We start from the raw sequence: 23,165 nt of genomic DNA, 5'->3' as shown, positions 1-23,165 counted from the left end.
AGAGCTGACCACACCCAGTACAGAAAAGGAAGAGTCACAGTGAGCAAAGAATGTCAGTCTGCAGTATCCATGCTGATGGGTGCAAATACATCAAGAGATAGGAAATGAGATAAAGAAAAAGACACAGACAAGCGTAGACAAGGGAGGAAAAGGTGCCTGTAGTATTTGTAGCAGTTAAAGTAGTACTAATAATGACCCTTGGCCAATTTGTGAACAGGTTAATGAAAACTAATCTGCTAAAGTTCTCAAAGCACCCACAAAAGGTCAAAGAGATTCAGTCACACTGCTGATGCTTGCAGTGCATCCTATTAGTATCACTCGTGGCCAACCTTACAGCTCAGCCTTAACAAGCTCCTTAAGTGCTCGTGTGTATCCGCATGTTTGAACAGATAGCTGATGCTAAAGGTCACTTTTGCTTTGGTGGGTACGTCTTGGACCATTTCAGTGTGCATGGATGCGACTACTTTAATTGCCATCGACAGGAGCATAATGAAATTTGTCCAGGCTCACTCATTACGAGCCCTGCCGTGGACTCCGCTCATTATTAGGTGACAGCTCCGCTTGCAATGTTTAATGTCATTCTCCGAATGTTGCTGCCTTAGCTGAGAAGACTCCTAATGACTAAATCACCACAATGGCCCTTCTTCATCACACACATTATAACCAGTTAGCTTTCCACCAGTAAATATTACAAATTGCTGCAGCAGCAATCTGTAGATAAAAGTTTCTCTTTAAAGGCCACTGAGGAAAATGAAATCTAGCGTCACACCCTCCTACATGAGACAGTACTTCCTGGTTCACGGGTGGTGTGGCTAAGTTTGACAGGAGGAGTGTTTCCCATTTCCTTTCCATTGCCTCATTGACTCCAAATAATGAGTCCCGTAACAGAAACAAGCATGCCAAAATCCTGATTGGCCACACACTACTTTTCCAGCACAAATTGTGTTTTATAGAGAAAAAAAAATCCAAATCAACACATTTCCACCCAAATCTTTGTCACATGCATTGCATTCATAGGTGCTGTATGTTTACTAATGCCCAGCTGTTGCACATTTATTATGCGTGTTACTTTGGCTACAGCATGCTATATGACACAATCTGGTTTCAAAGGTCTGTGATCATTAATGAAACATATTTCATTGAGAGTAGGTATGCACACAAAGCTCACTCATGAATGTGGGCGCCGTGTGTCTCCATCTCCCTGACAGCAGCAGTAAGTTTATAGAGAAGTTTCTGATATGCATCCAGGGTGAGCAGGTCTTCTTCTCTGAGCAGGAAACGAAGGCCGTGGCCCTCGGTCCGCCCCAGGCTATGACCCGATGGTGCTGCCATGGTTGTAATGGTGTGCTGCACATTTACCATGGGGTTCAGCTTACCTGAACATAGAAGCATGAAGAAAAAAAAAAAAACAGTAGAATACAAATAAAAATAAAAGCTGGACATGTGTGTGGTATACCACAAATGATGAATGATATGTGCAAAATGACTTTTTTAAAAATGTTTTCTATTTTCTGATGAAACAAATACCTTGAGCTCTGGTGTGAACTTGCAGCAACTTTTGAACCGGATGGTTTGACATAAATATTATTGCTAAATCTGAAGAGGAAAAACAGTACTGACCTTATAATGTAAGGTTAGTAATAACCATTATTTATATGGGGGGTGGGGCTTACAATTTAAGAGGTGCACTAAATCAAAAGAAGCAGTTTTCTGAAGAGAAGAAGACATTTTTCTGTATTCGTATTTGGTGTAAAACTGTGGAATAGTTTAAATGCGGAATTACGACAATGTCCAAGCATAACTTTGTTTAAGAAGAATTTTATTTATTTTTATATTTATTTATATATATATATATATATATATATTATATATATATTTATATATATTATAGTATATATATATATATATATATATATAATATATATATATATAATTATATATAATATATATATATTATAATATATATATATTATATATTATATATATATATATATATTATATATATATTTCTTTTTTTTATGTGCATTAAATTGGACAAGGGTCATTATTACTGTGTGTATGTATTTAGCTATACATTTGATTATATATTGACTGATTTGTAATGATTAAATAATGTTAAGTGGTGTAGGATCACATAAGTGTAAACTGCAATCTTCTCCTTTTTGAGCTATTATTGAGCAACTTGATGGCTTTATGTACAATGCATTTAGTTGTGTATTGTATTTCTATTTACATGTAACTATAAATACAGACATATCAATCAATATGTAAAATTCCTCCACTATCCTGGTGGGTTTTGTTATGCTCACCCTGCTCAGCACTGCTGCGGCCTCCTTTCTCCAGCGTATTCTTCCTGTTGTCCAGCTGCACACCAAACGCACTTCCCAAAGAGGTTGTGGTCTTTGGATAGGACACCTCCATCACATTAATGTGACAGTTTGTGGGGCAGAAGTCACTACTATGGAGAGGAGACACCTTGGCCTTTGCCTGCTTAAAGGTGGGCCATGCCCTGTTCTTGAGTACCCGGGAAAACTGGAACAAGAGCAATAAATTATAATAGTTTCAACGATTTTCTTTCAGGATTTTACACAATCACAGCAATTACAGCAGTGAAAGCCACCTTTTGTTACACTGGTAGGCGGTGGGCTACAAAAGGAAGAATATTTGAATTATGCAGCTCATGTGAAACACAACGGTGTATTTATCTAGCTAAATGTGCTGTTTTGTTTTTACATTCTATGCGTGACATCTGGTCCTAGAAGAAAAGAATAAACACCAATTTCTGTATGTTCTCAACATTCAAACTCAAATATTTAAACCGAATGAAAGATCCAAGACGGACTCATAAGATTATCATTATGTGAAGAATTCCAGACCTCAACATCATCATTTATCATGAACGGAGTTAAAACGGTGCATAGCAGCTTGTATCATCATGTTGTAATTACGACTGGAAGTAGTCTGGTTCATCTTTTCTGATGGTCACTGTGTCAGCCTAGAGATCACAGAGTCATAAAATCTTGCTTTTTTTGTGACACGACAGCCCCCACATTCCTTCCCGACTAACCGTGCATGATATCATCTGTAAGAAGGTGTTAGCGGCAAAAGAATGTAAACAGAAAATGGCAAAACGAAAGCCTCGTGTCAGGATGGCTGCCTTGTGTTAATCCATTTCAGTTACACCTAGCTACACCGGTGACATCATTCCTCTTTCGCTTTGCCATGTTTACAGCTGTGCGCAGTAGAAAGAAAACTGAACAGCTGGTGGAGTGCTCGGCGTTCATAACGGTCAAGCTCATAGAGGTCGGAACTATTGTAAAAGACCAAAAAAATTAATTCAAATATGCCGGTCTTTCTGTGAGGATGTTGCGATGGTGTCCCATATGCCGTGCTGGTACAAGACAAAAGTTAACAGTGACTGCAACGCCAATATTCATTTTAATTCTACCCCAAACTGACCCTGTTGTGCAAGGAAACCTCTTTTAAGAGTTGCACTTTATTTGTAAAAACACAACACGCAGTGACGTTGTCACCAATACAGCTGATACAGAATATCATGAAGGTATTTTTTTTTCTTTGCACTTTGCGTGAACCCGCCCCACCGGGCCTGAATCCTGTCTTGGATATACAACAGATGCTTTAAGCCATCAGATCAGGTGTTAGCATCTTAGGCAGATAACACAAGCCTAACGTACACCTGAAAAAAAATCCCTGTAAGCAAACATTTCTCATCTTTTATTTCTTAAAGCTGGAGTGTGAAGCTGTTGTTTCAGCTGAACAGATTATTCACATGGACAATGAAGTGACCTTCAGTGACCGAAGAGTCATTTAACACATCCACGCGATCTCCGAATAAGTCAGAAAAATTTATTCCAAGCTCATGTCTCCTTCTAATCATTTTCTGTTCCGTCTTCCTGTCCCACACAAATTTCATTTTTCTCTCTACATACATTTCTTGCTCTTTTTCTCTAGGGGTCTGAGAAGGAATGCTCTGCTGCATGAGGGGATCTTACACAACAAAAAAATGCTGGCTGTGGCTATGCAGAGATATTTATAAGTGACTGGTAATGAATCCAAGGCACAATCGCATGTTGAGTCAGATCCTCTCTCCCTCTCACGCACACTTGCATGCGTTGTTTTGCCTATAGACACATGCTTGCAGATGTGAATAAAAAGTGCTGAAAATGCTTTGGCCCTGTCATTTACCAGCTGTAATTGAAAGCAAAGCGCTATATTGTGGACACAATCACAAAGTCAGCAATAAGTGTGGAAGTCAGCAAGACACTTTGGCTTAATAAGTCTTGAAGGTCAACGACCACTCATTACATGTGCCGCTAAGAAGCATTCGGATAGTTGAGCTCTTGGTTGAACTTGTTTGTACTACGGTCCAGTCCATTTACTGACTGATGCACCTTGATACTTTAATGGAAACAAAATCAGCACAGTGAGAAAAATATGCATGTGTACCTTGTCTGCACCTTTTCAGTGTGCTTAAAGTCCTTAACACTAAAGTTTCTTTTCATTTCCAGTAAGTATGTAGTGAAAATCCCTCTAAAAGTCCTGCTACACTATATTTATGTTTTATAGCTTTCAGAAAGGATTCCCAGTCTTTCTTTCAGGAGCAAAACTATGTTGTGGATCTATGCAAGCGTGTTTCTCCACACCAGCTGCATCCTGTTTCTATTGTTGTAAGTCTTTAGAGAATTGTCCATACTCACACTTCCAAGCTGTACAGTTTAGCATGGCAACAAGAGACTGCTCAAGGCCCTCCAAACAGTTACCTTTCTGTAGTTAGTGATGCGTCGATTAATGTGCTCTGCCCTCTCACTATGCATGGCACTGAGGCGCACCCGCAGCTCCTCTGGGATCAGATCACAGCTGGAAATCAACCTTCCACACATCTGCACCAGCGCATCATCATTACGCGCCAGTACCTCCAGGATCTGATTTCAGAAAGAGTAAACAAAGTCAGGGTTGATTAAATGATATGCAAATGTTTCTTTTTAAAAAAAAAATCCCTTTTGGGGGAACTAATGGGATGTAAATGAATGACCAAGCTCCTTATTCAGTCGAAAACAAGATCAAAATTGGACAGAGGGCAGATTTTTTTGCAGCATTTCATCAGGAGTTTAATTCCAATATGAATATTATTGTGATGCATATACTGTTTATATGAAGACTGCAAATCAGAGATTAGATATGAAGACAATAAGACACACAAAACTCTGAGCCTTCTTAATGAGATGCCCAGTGGAGGAGGGTGGAAAGCGAGGGAGGAAATGTAACAGCAGGAAGAGACTGAAGCACAAGACAACCCATGCACCCCGACAGCGTAACCAACATTAAAATTCAACATCACGCAGATCTCAGAGGACGGTGTGGAATGCGGGAGCAGATGTTTATAATAACGCTAAAATTTTACTTGGGAGAAAAGAGATATTGCATATAGTGAGAGAAGTTATGGCAAGTGTTGTTTTGTGCATGTCATCGGCAGTGTTTAGAAGAGAGCTTTCACACACTTTAGAGGACAAGAACAGTAAATCTAGATCAACTTAAAAACATGTACCCAAATGTGATCTTGTCTAATTTACCATAAACAAGACAGATGTTGTTCATCATGAAATTTGGCAGAAATACGCTTCAAACTGTGTTTCATTTCCCACATCAGCAAGTGTGCATCTGTGTCTGAGTGAGTCTTCCATCCTCTGTGTATCTTAAATCAATAATGATCATTCTGTGAACATCACTGCTGGGATGTAAAAAGCATGCACTTAGCCCAGCTGAGAACTAACACGACTAAAATAAAGCTGTCTCTTTTCACTAGCTTCAAGCTCCACTCCAATCTGCACAGCAGGAAAGCTGTTGGATTTAGTGACAACAAAAACGTTACACTGGAATTTATGGTGGAATTTGTGTATCTTGTCAAATTTGAGAAGAAAAGTCTCGTGTGTTAGTAGACTCCTGCTCAAGAGCCGGCTAAAACACAGACAAGATGTAAAGTCTGTTCACATCTTGTCTGCTGCTATCCCTTACCAAGCAAGGAGCTGCTCTTTGGTAATAAGCACCACTATCCATCATATAAAAGGTAATAAAATGTCTCCCTCTCTTTCACTGTCGTCCCTCTTTTTGTCCACAACCATCCAGGATGAAAGTCACAGCTTAACGCAACATCTTTGCTTGATAAATTACGCTCAGGGGGATTTTTACTAGCTGAATAAGACATTCTGCTAGATGTGGATTTGCTAACACAGAGAACTTCAACTACTGGGTTCCCTGTCAGGTGGAGAATACACACCTCATGGGGGCTTTTCTGCATTTTTGCAGAGCACTAAACACCAAACTTTGCCTCCTGCCTTATAGTAATAGTGAATCACATGAGGCCTGCAATTAATGAATCCATAGTGTAGAGGTTAACACATTCACCTAACAAGCAAAAGATCTCCAGTTCAGTCTCCAGAGGGGAGAAAAATCTCTCTAGGGTTGCATCAGGAAATGGATTTAAGTAAGGCTAAATCAGACATGCAGGGCTATGTGCTGTGACAACTCCTTGTAAATAAGGAAGCACCTGAAAGTAGCTTTATGAGTCATATTCAGTTAAACAAATACAATACATGAGAGAAAATGCTAATAAATGTAAGGCTGGAAAATTTGATATTGGACAAATATCTACTATAAAAGCTACCAACTAGCCTACCAATTATTTTTGCATTAAGATAAATAAGTAAAACACACACCCCTAATGAGAAAGGAAATGTAATGTATTCATGTAATTGCATTTTTACCTTAGCAGTGAGGCTGAAGAATCCCTTGGGTTCAACCATCTTCTCCAGTACATGGCACTTGGTGCCAGCTGTGCTGTCATACTCGTACACCACTCCGTACTCCAGGTGGACATTGTCTACTGTCAGACTTACATGGTCTGTTTTTCCATCAATGATAGCTATAGTGTTGATTTTGTCCATTACCTCTGAGGTTGGAGACACAAAAACATAAGACATTAAAAAAAAAAACATAGTATAAACTTTTTATGTTTATGTTGGCGAAGCAACAAGGCAGTATTTATGCCTGAAACTATTATAATGACATGTAATAATGTCCTACAATGCACTGATGCAGTTTTTTCCAGTGTTTTCATCACCACACTTAGAACTGTGGGAGGCCTCTGTCCACCAAATCTGCAGATAATTTCAGAGAAAGACCTTCTGCTCGTGGCTTTCTTCCATTTCCCTCCAAAAAACAAACCCCGGAGCAATTCCAAGAGCAGCAAGTTAACCAGCCCTACAGTAAAGCAGTGACCTAATGTAGTTATAAATCCTGACAGAGCTGTTTGCTATGAAGGGAATAGCTTTCCTGTTTTACTCTCTCATTGGGATGCATAAATTGCAGGGGGAAATTAACACTTGATGAGCCAGAGGGGGCAGCTGTTCTCACACTAACACATTCCAGATGAGCATGTTTGGAGCTATGTTTTACTTGTTAACTGAAGGAGGTAATGGGATTGTGTTCCTGTGAACAACCCTGCATTACATCCACAGACACTTTGAGAAAAGGGAAAAAAAAGAAGCACTTTGCCAAAATGACATATTCCCATGTAGCTTGTGAATGAGCATGTGTGTGCGTGTGTCGTCACCTTCGACTTTACACTCAAAGCCATCTCCATTCTTCTCAGGGATGGGTTTCTGGTTAGTTTTCTGGTTGTCCTCCTGGGCGTTCTCACTGCTGTTGTAGACCCACTTGATAGTATCTTGCTAAATACATTTAAGAAAAAAAAAAAAATTAAAGATGGATTTCATTTGAACTTTTTATAACATTATTTTTGTATCATATTAGTGAAGAAAATGCTAAAATGAAATTTTCCCCCCAATTTACACTTTAAATTGACTAACTGTAGTCTCTTTTAATTTACAATTAATTTAACTGGAGAAATTATAGGCCCATATGTACACAACTGTCCACATGAATCAATCTACTGCAGCATCACTCTTATCCCTCCAACCCTGGTGTTTAACAGGTGGCATTTCTATTACTCTGTTGATTGTGTGCATGTGTACACAAGCTGAGGCTGGAGGTTTGTTGCAGCCCGTTTAGCGGATTCTGCCTAGATATGGTGTGCAGTGTCACAGTTGGGTTGGCAGAGCATACAGTGAAAAGTCTTCACAAACATATGGAAACATGGCTCTCGGTGAGACCGCAAAAGCAAACCCATGCCAAACTCATCAACCCACTCTAGCATGCCCTGTGTGTATTTGAGTGTGTGTGTCCTTTCTCTACACCCAAGCCCACAGAGGGTTTTCTGCCAAGGCTACATGCTGCGCCGTCCCATTGGTCTGTGGTTTTCTAGTGTACAACCGCACACGCAGGCACGCATATACAAACACACACAAAGACGCAAAGAGCGAGAACGAGAGGGTGGTTCCTCCGGGTCCACACTTGATGGAAACCAGATCTCCAGGAGTTTTGGAACACTCTAGTGCACCATTAAGCCTGAGGTCCACACGAGGCTCAATTATAATGACACACTACACTAACTCACACCATACACACACCCTGGGGTTTCTATTTTTCACCGTTTCCCACCTTCGACAGGTGGACCGAGCTCTCCTCCTACTCTTGTCTGCTGTTTAGCCTACCCCACACTATCCCCCTCTTTCCTTCCATCTTCGATCAGTCTTACTCCAAGGCTCTCACCCACTCTGACCCCCAGCCAGCCTCGGGATCCTTTCCCACCTCTATCTGCAGCCTGCCAGTCTCCCACAACAAGCCCACCACTGTGAGCCAGGGGTCAGTGCTAAAGAAGCCAAAACTACTATTATTTTTGCATAATGACCCAAATGAAGGAAAGGCAGAGAGAACCAGGGTAAATAGTTTCCCTTATTTTCTGCTCTTTTGCACTTCTACTAACAAATTTGCAGAAATGAATTCTATTTTTCCAGCAAGACAATCATTTATTCATTTTTTTCTCTGCTCCACAGTGGCACATAATAAAAATTAAATACTTTTTCATTACCGCTGGATGACATCCCACCCCCACCCCCTTGACAAATCCTTGTGTCTGGTTAGATTTACTCTGCAGTTTATCCCTTTTTGCTTTTCCTTTCTTCCTCCGTCTCACCTGCGTGGGTCGCCGATACTTCCTGCACGCTGTGACATGAGCGATGACGCTGGCATGGCTCTCCTTGCTCACATTGATACCGTTCACCTTTATAATGCACTGGCCTGGGTGGAGACCGGCAGTTGCTGCCACTGTGCCTGGCGTGAGACAGACAGAGATGCAAGGGGAAGGAGGGGTGACAAGAGTAAGAGCTACTGCACGTTATCTTGCAGGTGCATGCTGAAACCGGATGAAAAAAACATGAGCACATCCTAAAAAAAAAAATAATTGTCACTTTTTCCACATCCTGTATGCAAAATTAGATTGAACAACATTCTTTTTTTTTGCTTTGTATTTACAAGACTGTTTCCTGTTTTTGGCAGCTCAGGAGGAGTGTGAGAAGGAGAGTGTGGTGCAGGGAGGAGGGAAGTTGTTTATCTGGGGTAGACGAAGGCCTCTGAGGGATGTGATTCAGACCATAGGAGAACTTCAAGGTTTACAGCTATCAGAAGGAAGTGTATGGCAGACTAAATATTCCTCCCATTTGTTTTCTCAGCTCCTTAAAAATACATCATGAAAACCTCACGCTGCAATGTAAAGAATCTGTAATCACTTGGCCGAAGATTGCAGGGACGGACATATCCAGTGTACTTTCCTTTCCGCATCAACTGAACTTATAATATATCAACAATAGACAAGGATATTCTAGTTATTAATAGAGTAGAAGAGAAGAGTCTACATATTACATTAAAAACACACTTAGCAAAGTCCAGTTTGAATGAGTATTGTTCAAAACATTTTTATATTTTCTTTATGCTACAAGGGGTTCAACATCTTCTAAGTGGCCTTTCTGCCCAATCCCCCCACAGGCCTTGGGATTCTCTAAAAGGATAAGCATGTATTGCTAATGAACGATAAAATATAATAATCAATAACTCTCTAAGCACCCAGTCTCAGGTGAGTTGCTCCTTTAGAAAGGTCACCCCAACAGTATTAACATACTTTATTGCTTGCTATGTTAATTGTGTTTACAACAGCATACTTTAGTACTATTACACTATTTAGAGTGCATAAGTGTGTTTACACTGATAAGCACAACTAAATGAAGGGCAGCTCAAGTACCCAGATGGTGTACTCATAATGGTCAAAAGTTGAAACTTCAGTTGAATCCTCAGTAGTTAGCATTTTAGCTATAGCACCAAACAATTTTTAGACAACTCAAGGAGGATTCAGCTAGTTAACTAGCTGAAAGATGGCTTTCTGGCCATGTGGAGTCGTGCTATGGCACTCCATAAGGCTAGTGCCTTCTACTTACACTACATTCAAGACCTTTCTACGTGTTTAAGACATTTTAAGGTGAAAAATGTCTATATCATAAGGAAAAAACAACCAACACAATAACACACATCCATCTAGACTTCTGATTTTCTGCAACTGTGGTCAAAAATTACGTGAAGTCATCACGGGCATGAATATAATGATAAGTCTGGCGTTTTATTGATTTCTTTAAACTGTTCTTTTTCCACTGTGGAATAATTGCACAGCATACATCTTTACTGACTTTAAAAATACAAGACGTTTGAATTTATTTTGGATTTTCTCTAATCCCCACGGGGTCAAAATTATACATACGGGCTCAAATACACACATGAACCCTCACCAACTATGATGAGAAGGGACAATCAACAAGCTTCTTGTCATCTGTTCTCATGGTGACATATCTCTGGCCTGATATTTGACCACTCTTAACAGAATCGGTAGACTTAATTTAAATTAGTTGCCTTCCTGACATGGAGCAAGCTTCCCGCATACTTTACAGTTTGGGACTTTGGGAAGATCATTCCTGAAGCATAATGTTAGCATGCTTTATCTGTTCTAAAACCAGTTTTGATATGTGTTTGGGATCATCGTCCTGGAACACTCACCTCTGTCCAGGTTTCAACCATCTAACTATCTGATTTGAGGTGAAGCTGAAGAATTTAGATGCAATCCTCCTACCATCCACTTTTTGCAACCTACCAGTACCACTGAGAGTAAAACAGCTCCACAGCATGGCGCTACCACCATCATACTTGACAGCTGACATTATGTTCTTAGGTTTGAAAGCCTAACCTTTAACCCTTTAAACAAATTAGATTAGAGAAAATCCTAAATAAATTCAAACTTGTAAAACAAAAATTGACTGCACATCACAGCAGTGATGTATACTGCAGACAAAAGTTTAAAGAAATCAAACCCCCAAACAAACCATGGCATTCGTGCCTATGATGAGTGTATGTAAACTTCTGACCACAGCTGTAAAAATATAGATGCCTGGTTCGCATAAACACTTATTTTACAAAAATGTGCAACACCGGCGTCAAGCAACGGTGCCAATACGCTGAATTGCTGTGTGAAATTAATTTCACGACAGAGATTTTTGTGCAACTGCTCTTTTTCTGTGCCTCGGTTTCTTCATCTCTAATTGGTATTACCAGCTCCTGTTGACCTCAGACACCAGGGAACAGAAGCTATTATGACAATCCAAGGAATGAGACACCTCCTATATATATTGAGCTTTGTCCCCAGGGATCGCAGCATCCACTTAAACACACACCAGGTTCCCAAGCAACCACATCATCAAGTCAACACATGCAGGCGCACACATGCACGCTGACACGAAAGCACATACTCTGCAATCTGACTTAGATTGCTTAAGGCGGGGAAAAATAAAAGATTCAATTCCCTTGAGATGGAGACGAATTGTTTTTTGATTGGACCCTACCTCATGCCAGCCCTGATAGCAGTGCAACTAAATATGCTGCATTAGGTAAGAGGCCTGATGAATTTAGAGCAAAAAAATGCAGAGTGCTTTCCTATCAAACTGATCGGTGAAGGAGAATTGCTGAACAAAGCCTTTCCTATCAAACTTTCCTATCCTAATCGAACTGCTAAGAAAAATGCGAGTAGGTGCATGGAAATCATTGCGATCATGTCACACCGCAGCCAAGTCACGCACACCCCCAAAGCTGGTGTAGCAGCTGCTCGCCAGCTGTGCCACAATAACAAAGAGGTGATGGAAAGACTTTTGCTGATGAGGCCAGACAGCTCAAGTGGTGGAAACTGCAATCTCTTACCTCTCCCAACAGCATGGACCACAGAAGGACCGAATCCACGGATCTGGAATCCCAAGCCATCGGCCGAGTCTGGAATCTTAATCGTCCTGGAAATGAAAGGAAAGAGTAAATTACCGAGCTGGGATATGCACACAATAAGATGAAACTGACATTGCGTGTGCGTGCAAAGATCTGACACTTACTCTCTAGGCTTGGTGCTGACCAGCACTCGGAGGGGTCCTTTGCTGTTAAAACATTGCTTGAGGAGAGCTTCAACTTCAGAGAAAGGCCTGAGGAACACCAGGTCTCCATTTATAGCAAACAACTTCTTCCCCACTTCCAGACCAGCCATCTTGAAAGAGAATATGAAGAACAAGAGAAATAAATATAAATTATAGAAAAGGATTAAGTCACACATTCGGTCTTAATGTGACGCAGAATCACAGTGGACTGTTTGAATCACAATGAAAAGCACGCACACTCCCAGCATTAGGAGACAACACTGGGTAACTTGTGTCTGTCAGCACACAGCTGGATCCTGTTGAGGATTTAATTTTTTTTAAGACATCACACAAAACGCTATTCTCAATGCAAGCCAGACGTTCAAGGCTCCTTCAGTGCTACTTTAGGACTGGAGGGAATTATAGATCATGCGCTCAAACTGATCACATTTGCCTTCGAACCCTCTTCTCTCATTTTCAAATAGCAGATCAAAGCTAAAAAAAATCTGCCCCATATTTGTATGAAAGCACTAAAGGTAGCATTAGTGCCACATCACAATAAAGCAGGTTTAAAGGAAGGGCAAAGAGTCACGAGGTTATATTTTTCGTGACTAATGACTGAATCACATTTTAATAACAAAAGACTTCTACTGGCTGGCACATCTGCAACACAGCTCTGCCTTTACTTTCATCTTTGAAAATAAAATCAAAGCAATCACATTAGCAGTGCTCCTTCCTATTCTCTATAACCTATGATCTGCTAAATGAGGAGCAACTCGAGGAGAGCTTTATGCCTGGAATGCATTTTTTTTTTTTGCATAAACATTACTAACACGTTGCAAAAAGGCTTCAAAGAAGTACAGAAGAAACTTCACGATTGTGCTTTTGTGCATCTCTGTGTGTGAGACCGTGTCACCTCAGCTGGGGAGCCCTTCTCAACAAATTTGATTATGGGGACTCGGTTCCTCTCTTCCAGGGTAAAGCCATAGCCTCCATCACTGGGCCTTATCTGGAAAACAACATGTCTCGCATCAGCAAAATCCCAAGCGAGCAGACCGAGCACAAACACGGGCACAGCAGAAGAAGATACTATTAAAGACCGATAGCACACACATTTCTGTCTGCTCGCTCGCTGCAAAAAAACAAAAACAAACAAGGTTTGCTTACCAAGGTATAAAATGGACTTTTGTAGCGTTATTACTTTTACTTCTCACAGCTGTGTGCTGCATAATGATTTACAGCGTTTCCACTTTGCTCCAAGTTGTGAATAAATCCCAGCAAGCCACAGCATATCAGTCGGAGTGAGCGATAATCGATCAATAATCCACCAAGGAGCACTCACCAGGAGAGACTTGGAGATGACATTTTCAAGTATTTTCAGGTCATGCTTCATAGGTTTGTATTTTGTGTTGGAACCCTCCATCTCCTCATCAGCGAAGAAGCGGAACAGTAGGGGCTCGTCCTTGAATTCACTCTTCTCCAGCACTGAGGGAGGTGACAACAAAGTCACATATGAAAAGTGTGACTGGAAAGTTCAACAGTCCACAGATTTAGCTACAAATGCCAAGTACAGTTTAATGTGATAGCTAAATGTGAATGTGTTAAAGCTTGTTATCTGACTCCTACCTATATCTGCAAGTAATAGGAGATCCTAATTTTAATTGTTTTTTAATGTATGCGAGTGTCGGAAAAAATTGTTACTTGAAAGGTGGATTTAAAATGTTGGACCCAGACAACTTCTGAGGAAGTAACCTCACTGTGTGGTGCTGTGCAGAAGCAGAACATGTTAAATTTAGCAAAAAAACTCTTTTTGCATTACGCTAAGAAGTTTAAACCCATCTAAGTGTGACCGCAGTAGTATTTGCACGCCAAATGCACAAATAGACACTTTGGGAAACAATGAGACCCCACTTTTATGGCAAAAGGGAAAAAAAATCTTTTGAACAAACCAGGTCTCAGGAGTAACATAACATATCCACTATGACTTTCAATTTTAAACCAAAAAATAGCCCTGAGGGGAAAGAACAGAGCTTCCTTCTAACATTTCCTCACTTCATTCCTCTCAAGATCAGATATAGCTACATCGTGAGGGCAAATAACTTACAGGCACGAAATGAAATTATGAAATTACCCTGTAGGCAGTGGAAGTGACAGGAAGTTTGATGGCTGGGGTTGTTATGTTCTGGAGATGTGCTGGTAATTTGTAGTGTGAGGCTTGAACTGCGGGTAGTTTGAAGCAGTTGCATCATGGGGGTACGAGGTGACATGCTGTGATTCATACTGTAGTGTGCATGATGTGGACTTTGGCACAGGGGAGGTGCGCAGTTAAAAACAAATCCGACTCTCATAAGCAAACTGTAACCATGGCCACTGTCTGTTTTGCACTTACAGATAAACAGTTTTCATGTATTTACCCATAGCACTTAGTTACTTAAGACATATACAGTGCATACAGTATATGGGAACATGCATACATGGAATTAATGATGGTATGCAAGCATCACACACGCACTTATATTCACTGGTTTGGAAAATAGTTCTATTCCTGTAGCATGTCAGAGGGATATTAAGTAGAAATGGAAAAAGAGCAAGTGTGGTTATGTTCTAAAACAGGACGCTAAATGCCAGACGCTAAATGCCAGACGCCCTCTGCGTGGTTTCACCAAAGCATTCATCTCTCATTTACTCAGTGATGGAGAGGATTCCAAAGTTCTGCAGGATTTTTTCCCTTTTATTTTAATCAGGAGTGGAAAGTGCCGTACCGTGATGCATGAAGCCATTGTTGCAGAGCTCCACCCCCAAGATCACCGCTTCCTCCCTCGTTCTGCAGTCCCCCTGCACCAGAAGAGTGGACACGCGGGAGAAATAAGACAGATGTAAGCGTGAAGAGTGGGTATAGTGAATAAGTCAGAAGATAAAAAAAAGAAGCAAAGGAGGATGAGAGAAAACAGAACAAAGGACATTGTGTGTTTAGAGTGCAGTCAAAATGTCACATTCACACCCCTCCTTTGTTCTTGCGTCCAAAAGCCCTCAAGGCCAGCAGAGCCACTGCACACTCGATCTTAAACAGAGCCAAAATCATGTCTAGACAGTGTAGTGTGACAGCTATTGAAGTCCCACTGAAGAAGTGAGAGCCACTCCACTGCACCGACTCAAACACATGCATATGGAATACCGCAATCACGCACATGCACGTTTACGCAGACACAAGCATGTAATGTCTGCCAGCGATTCTGTGGTTGCTGGTCGCCATATATGTTTCATCCCTTTGTTGTCGTCCCGAACAGGACTATCAATCTGTCAAGCTCAGAACTTCCTGTCATAGTCAATAAAGCTTTGCTATCCAATCAATTCTGCTTTTCTTTTTTCGTTTCCTCTCGGCTCCTTTGAGAGCTTCAAGTCTGATGGTGTCTTTTTTTCTGCTGCACATCTGAAGTGACTGACGTGTAACAACAGCAGACACTCCCAGAATTATTTTTTTTAAACTTCTATGCTTGAAAGGGGAAGAGGTGGGACAGCTATTTTCAACATGGCCAGAAACTAATGGAAAGGTGTCTTCTTAAAAACACACAAGAAACTATAAGTATCTGAATTTAAAGAAAAAAAAATGGTGTTCAGAATAATAATCTAACTTCATCAAATTCTTTGCACAAGCAAAATAGACAAATTCAACAACTTGTATTCTTATTAAATAACATTTATGAAGCAGTGAAAGAGCTTACCTGTGCTATAAGCCAATCTATGAGCTTGTTAGCCATGACCACTGATTTGTAGGTCCGTAAATGATAGTCCTTGTCCCTGGATGGGCACAAAAGCAGAAGATATCAATAGAGGGATCTGGAAAATAAAGTTCTTGGTATTTTTAATTTTACTATTTGCTTTAACTGTGAAAAAAAATGTAGGCAAAGAATATGTAGAGAAATAATTGCTTGGTCTATTTAAACACAATGCCCAAAAGGAGGGATAATAATTCCCAGTGTCAGCAAGACGTGGCATCTTTTCAAGCACTGGCTGGTGTTTGGCCTTGGGGTGCTCCATGTCAGTATGGGGTTGCTTTTCTCAGTGTTACCCACACAGCCGCACTTTGCCAGACCCCGAGAATGCTGTTTGAAATGGAGCCGTGACTTTCCCATGAACACAGGGGCCTCCCCGGGGACACGCGGGGGCTGAGCTGCAGGGCCGGGAAAGTCCAGAACCACCGTGACTTACACCACTCCACCGCTTCCAGCACATGCAAACACTTACACACGCGCACACAAAACTAAACATACACAGGCCTTTCTAGCACACACAGTTCAGACAAGTCAAACAAGACTTGTGGGCCAAGTTAAAGTCTGATTTCAGACTCCTGGTACTCTTCAGAAAGTGAATTGTTAGAGGCCAAGCGCGGCCATGTTTGATCCATTCTGAAACTTTCTGTTACATAACTGTGCCTGACAGCCTGCGCTAGTCTTGGATGAGGACGGTACAGCTGGAAGCCATGTCGCACCATGCATAAACCACTCTGACAGAGGAACCAAGAGCCACCCTGCATTTCCCCCAAAATGGGATACTAGAGCCAGTGAGAGTTGGGCTTCAGCGGCTGGTGCAAAGTGAGGCTGTCAGAGTGAAAAATGGGGGTAAACAACGGCCCATTGGGCAGCCATATGTCGAGGATAAGGAAACAGCAGTTTGAGGAGTAACAGAGGGAAAGGTCAGAGAGGTGGTTTTTAACTTGCTGTCCAATGACAAAGTTTGTCTTGACATTTTGTGAGCAAACGGATGCAACTGTCGTACTTTCTAAGTACTCCTTAGAATAAATTACACAGAGGATGCTGAAAGTTCAAGCTTTAATCCACTGCTCAGGAGTGAGAAATTAATCAAGCAGTTTTCCATACTGTTTGTTATTCTGAAAATCCTACCCATGCATCAGTAAATATTGAGCTTCTGGAGGACTCCTCAGCATAATGAGGAAAACCTGTCAACATTTCAAATGCTGAGGTAAAAATGACAGTTTTTTTCCCCCATTGTATGTAAAGAATATTTATGAGTGGCCTTGGCTCTAGTGTCCCTGTGTACATGATGAAAAATTGTTCTTATTATCTATTTCAACATATAACTGTGTACAACAGCTTAAGTGGGCATTTGCTCCTTTGCAGCGAGATCCCCTGGAGTGGCTGGATTCACTGATTTCTTGTAATGAAAGCAGAGGCTTAAGGGGGGCAAAGAAGCTGCAGAGGGTTATGGGGTCTGCATAGTATATACCCCCATCTTTGCCTAATCGCTCTTACTCTGCCAGGAAATTCCACCTAATTAGGCAGGGGCTGGTCGCTCCAATTAAACTCTGGCATTCCCAGGCCCTGTGATGCATTGTACTGGCTTCCCAGGGAGAATGCGCTGCGCAGATATGTGAGCTAACAACGCACACAACTCAAGTTCACCAACAGGAGTTTTTACGTCAAGAGTTTTGGCCTCAACACAAAAACACCAGTGGACTGAATGCTGACAATCCAAACATACACACACAAATTCACCCTTTGGGGTTTTTAGTAGTTAGAGCAAACAAAAAAAGTCTCTATGCTGGGACAGATGAAGGATCAGCGTGCCCCCGCTAGCCATGGCACAGTTTTATAGTTGTGAAATTCAAGCTTTTATTCGGGTTATTTGAAATCAGTATAAACAGCCAACTCTGATGTTGTGTTTCGCCATACAACACATTAGCAGGTGGCAATAGAATTAAAGTCAGATTATAAGAAGTAAAAACCAAAGCAGGCCAGCAGATTCAGCTCAGTTCAATCCAATTTTATTTATACTGCGCCAATCACAACAACAGTCGCCACTCTAAGGTCTACATTAGTCTACATTAGTAGACAAAATTCCAACAATCTTCTATGAGTATGGATTATGTGACAGCAGGAAGGAAAAACTCCCTTTTAACAGGAAGAAACTTCCAGCAGAAGTGGGCTCAGGGAGGGGCAGCCATGTGCTGCAACTAGTTAGGGGGTGAGCACAGGAGGGCAGGACAAAATCCAAACTACGGAAGCGAGGAAGCAAAGAAGGAAATGGATGGAAAGAAGTCCTCATTATATCATGGGAAGTCCCTTGGCAGCCTAAGCCAATGGCAGCATAACTAAGTGATTGCTCAGGGTCACCTGACCCAGCCCTAAATACAAGCTTTATCAAAAAAGACATTTTTAAATCTAATATTAAAAACAGAGTGGGTGTCTGTCCTGAGTCCAAACATGGAGCTGGTTCCAAAAAAGAAATCCTGAGAGTAGCTGAAGTCTTTGCCTCCCTCTCTGCTTTTGGAAAAACCAAGAAATCTGCAGTCTGAGAGTGCACTGTGAGGTCTCTAAGATATAACGAGGCCTGATTTTTAAAGAACTTGTATACTCCAATAAACATTTAGGCACTCTAGGTAAAGCTTTAAAAACAAAAAGCACTTGCCTAAGTGACAATTTCTACATAGCCTACGCTGGATGAGTCCACTTTGGGGAGTTTCCAGTATTTTCCCTTATTGTAAGATACTGAGAGAAGTCACATTAGTTTCATTACTCATTCTATCCAGCCAGCATGCTTATTTTCCAAGTTTAATTACTGTTTTGCATCATGCTGTATGTCATTTTAAATCAGGAATGGCTCTGCGTGCCTTTCAAAAAACAAGATCAATATGATGTCAGTCACTCTAAATGAAATGTGTTAAGAGCTGTTTTTGAGACAAAATAAATAAATAAATGAGGCACTGTTGAGCTGTGACTGGGCCACGTGATGCTGCAAGGTACAGAGACGCATCCGAGGGAAACTGCCTGTAGTCTTGAATTTAGTTGATTTTGGATCAACTGGAGGCTTTTCAGGGAGTTTTTAGGACATCCTGGAATGAATAAGCCTAGAAGTAATAAATGCATGAACTAGATTTCCAGCATCACTCTGAGACAGGATGTTTTTAATGTTGGAGATACTGGATGGAAATGGAAGACAGCAGTCCTACATATTTGTTTAATATGCGCATTGAAGGATATATCTTGGTCAAAAATGACTCCAAGATTCCTCACAGTGTTACTGGAGGCCAGAGTAATGCAGCCAGAGTGAGCATCTGGCTAGCTACTGCATTTCTTGGATTTCTAGGACCAAATACAATAACCTCAGTTTTATCTGAAATAGAAAGTTTGAGGTCATCCAGGTCTTCATGTGCTTATGGCATTCCTGCAATTTAACTAATTTGTGTGTGTTATATGGCCTCATGGATAGAAAAAGTTGGCTATCATCTGCATAGCAGTGACAATGCATGCTATGCCTTCTAATTACACTGTCTAAAGGAAGCATGTATAATGTAAATAGAACTGGTCCTAGCACAGAACCCTGGAGAACTCGCTAACTAACCTTTGTGTTTGAAAAGGACTCACCGACTCACCACTGCACAGTACCTTCAATACCCACAACATCTCTTATTGCTGTAACAGTATCGAACGCCACACTGATGTCTAGTGGGACAAGCACAGAAACCTGGTCATATATTTTTGACAAAACAATCTGCATGAATAACTTTAATTTTTGGCTTTATTTATTGAACAACAGGTTTTATACTGATGAAAATGTGGAATGAAATTAAGATCTCTCCACAAAAGCAAGTAAAAACACCACAAATATGGGAATGTTTGTCAAACTTGTATTAATACAACTACCAGATATTTAGAATTACCTTTTAAGCTGCTTACCATGTTGATCAAGACCATGTGTTAGGTTATAAAACACACACACACACACACACACAAACAAAAAGGGGAAACTGTAGGAGGACCTTCTTTGTAATCAAATGATCACCCACTTAACTCACATTCTTCACCATGACAACATTTTCCAACAAACTTTCCTCTCGGATGCATCAAAAATGATGTGAGATTCATCACAATATCACCAATTTTTGTTTTAAGCATGAATGTAAACATCGAAGGGAAATTGAGGGAATAGATTCAGTTTCTTTCAGCACATCTGTGTCTTGAGAACAGCCAGATAAAACCTGTCATGCTCAATCACCCACAGGAGCCTGTGCCAACTCCTCACAAGTCCTCGAAAACAATGAGCTCATAGTTCACAACCTAATCCCTCTTAGTCACTTTTTCGTATGTGGCAGGCAGGGGTTATTTTTAGGCACAAAAGCCAGACGCTGAACTACGCGTGCCCCCACCTGGCTTGACTGCAATGGAGTGGAAAAGAAAATGACCGCCCACCTGATGACGGGAGTGAAGAGGCTGTGAAGACGACAAAACAGCCGAACACCCTGTGAGGAACAGGAGAGAGACTTTGGGTTATTTCAGCGATATGTGCTTAAAGTGCGATTTTAAATCGACTTGCGTTTCCACCGCAACACTGTTACCTTGGATATAACATCGTGCATGTCACTTCTCGGGTGGTAGGTGCCGTCGTCGTAGCGGAAACGGTAGAGCACGGGCTCTGGTTTGAACTGGTGTTTGTCTGTGACTAAAGAAATGCCACACATTCAGGCCCCAGAGTGAAGGGGAGCATTATTCAGTTTGCTTTAAATGTGAAAATTAAAAAAAACCAAAACACATTCAAACCAAGCAGGGCTGCACAGAGAAACAAGCTCTCCAGACAAGAAAAGGACTCCAACCCCACACAGAGCAGTCACAGATAGCACAGCTGCTCAGAGCTTCCTGCTTTTCTCGCTTCAGGGGACTGTGTGTAGACCCTCCAGCAGTCATAAAGCTGGCTCCGTACTCTTGGCTGCAGCTGAGCGGGTTCCATTAAAGTTTTTTTTTTGTTGTTTTTTTTAAATAAAAAGATATTCTATCGTTTTTCGCATGGGGACTGCTAACTGCACCGTGAGAGAGAGCTCGGAGGGGCTCTGAGTTATTCCTCTCTGTCAGGAACAGCTCTAAAGCCCCATCTCATTTCTCACTGAGGAAGCAATAAAGTGCCCCTGAGTGATTTAAGATACAACTTGACTTGGGGCCCTACACTTTTGAGGAAAAAAAAGAAAGAAAAACCATGCAGGGCTGCATGCACCATTTAGTGTGAATGCAGAGCGTTAGCCAGCTTAAAGTCTCATGCACTAAACACACTTGTTACCCAAAGCCACAGAACAGCAGCTGAGAAAATATAACACAAACATTAAGGCAAGAAAAGATTAATATTTATAATCCCTTACCTAAACATTGTGTCAAAGCTGTGTTTAAATGGGACACCTGCTAAGAAATAAATAAGAGAGCCACATCTACTTTGTAGACTCCAGCCAGAGAGTGAAAGCACAGCATTCTTCAGACATGTCTAGAGGTTAGGTTAGGGAATGGCAGGCATTTGCATGCTCTACACTGTGCAGCACAAAGTAAATTAGACTGTGGCAGATTTGATTTAATATGTGGGACAGCAAAGGATGATAAAGCGGGTCTGAGTGGGAGAGAGGACGGGAGATAAAAATGAAAAACTAACCGTGGTGGATGATACCATTCTCCAGCAGAGCTTGACCCAGGTGAACCCCTTCTTCTGGGTTGTCCGTTTCACCGATTTCCATCAGCCAGGACACAAACTCACTGGTCGGGTGGGGGAATAAATTTCAAAAAACAGAAGCTCAAAATAAAGAACTGGCACAGCAACATACGTGGCTCAGTCGCAACAACACAACACAAATGCACAGAAAACCCATGGGAAATTTCCTCGCTTCATAAAAGGGCAATGTTTGTGATTATTGGAGAGAGAAGAGAAGAAACAGCCTTCATAACTTTCTACAAACTGCATTTACTCTAAATCAACGTGACTATGGCAACAAACACCCGGGCTGGCAAAGGGGGAATGATTTATTTACAGTCAAGGCCCAGGTTTGTTTGTTAAAACAACCAGCAGGCCTTAGTTCTCGCTTTTTGTCCAGTTTGACTTTATTTAATTTAGACACACAATTTAATAACATCAATAACAGAGGATTTGACTCAAGCTTGGGAATTTCTTGATAGAAAAACACGTTTTTTTAGGGGGTGGGTTTTTCCCCCTCTGCACCATTTACAACTAGATAGAGAAAAACAAACCAACCACTAAAAGGACCAAACACAGCATCCGATGTTCTGGCCCAAATGAACTTAATGGGATAATTCTTTATAATTTAGTGACTCAATAAAAGAGACAGAGAGTAAAGACAGAGAGGACTGAGCATGAACAGGCAATGCAGCGGCAGTCTATCTGATTACATCCTTGATGTCCCGTCTGTCCGCAAAAGCCAAACAAACACATCCAGCAGCGCGACTGGAATTCTGTGGAACACACTTCCAGGCCACGATGGGGGCAACTGGTGTCAAAGTTGAGCCAAAAGCAGCATTTTTTAAACGATTTTAGAGAAACAACTACTGAACACGCCACCGCCAGCTTGTCACACTCTTGAACCACTGATTGCTGATGTCTTTTCACTCCAAAATAAACCTCGGGGGAAACCACAAACCTATAACAACCTCTGTATGGAGAAATGATCTGAAAAGGTCAATGATGGAGTTGAATATGGCTTTTATACCTTCTTGAAATAACCCCCAAAAGGATTTGTGCATCTTTCTGGGATCAAACTGGGGCTCTTTCGCTCGTTAGATGAACACTGCTACACTATGGAGCCGCTAGTTACGAGTAAAAATGGAAGAAAACTGGAAACATCCTGCGCAGCCTTGGCCCAAGTGTAGAGCACACTGCCCACTAATCACAAGGTTTGCTGCAACTCCGTGCGCCAAAGGGCTCTTGGGCAAGATACTAAACCAAGTTGCATATGATGCCAGGTAAACACCTCAC

At 41.3% G+C, this 23,165-nt stretch overlaps 1 protein-coding gene across 3 annotated transcripts in view; it reads right to left on the bottom strand.

The window, feature by feature from the left end:
• The window catches only part of prex2 (phosphatidylinositol-3,4,5-trisphosphate-dependent Rac exchange factor 2), a 92,145-nt gene that overhangs the window by 37,724 nt on the left and 31,256 nt on the right, over window positions 1–23,165 (bottom strand). For all 3 annotated transcript variants that reach the window (XM_042224824.1, XM_005912175.3, XM_042224874.1), the window contains exons 11-25: window positions 21,834–21,934; window positions 20,761–20,864; window positions 20,615–20,664; window positions 16,130–16,205; window positions 15,170–15,242; window positions 13,750–13,892; window positions 13,324–13,416; window positions 12,390–12,538; window positions 12,208–12,293; window positions 9,113–9,249; window positions 7,631–7,748; window positions 6,783–6,967; window positions 4,782–4,943; window positions 2,310–2,532; window positions 1,169–1,376 (exon numbers count right to left, since the gene is read on the bottom strand). In XM_042224824.1, the coding sequence (XP_042080758.1) occupies window positions 1,169–1,376; window positions 2,310–2,532; window positions 4,782–4,943; window positions 6,783–6,967; window positions 7,631–7,748; window positions 9,113–9,249; window positions 12,208–12,293; window positions 12,390–12,538; window positions 13,324–13,416; window positions 13,750–13,892; window positions 15,170–15,242; window positions 16,130–16,205; window positions 20,615–20,664; window positions 20,761–20,864; window positions 21,834–21,934 (1,908 nt within the window). The remainder of the gene's footprint in view (window positions 1–1,168; window positions 1,377–2,309; window positions 2,533–4,781; window positions 4,944–6,782; window positions 6,968–7,630; window positions 7,749–9,112; window positions 9,250–12,207; window positions 12,294–12,389; window positions 12,539–13,323; window positions 13,417–13,749; window positions 13,893–15,169; window positions 15,243–16,129; window positions 16,206–20,614; window positions 20,665–20,760; window positions 20,865–21,833; window positions 21,935–23,165) is intronic.

The sequence above is a fragment of the Haplochromis burtoni genome, unplaced genomic scaffold, assembly GCF_018398535.1.
Source record: "Haplochromis burtoni strain Fernald_Lab_line unplaced genomic scaffold, NCSU_Asbu1 Contig_1, whole genome shotgun sequence".
In the NCBI taxonomy this organism is placed as follows: domain Eukaryota; kingdom Metazoa; phylum Chordata; class Actinopteri; order Cichliformes; family Cichlidae; genus Haplochromis; species Haplochromis burtoni.
Note: the sequence above shows the minus strand (reverse complement) of the source record. Positions and strands in the feature narration are given on the sequence as shown.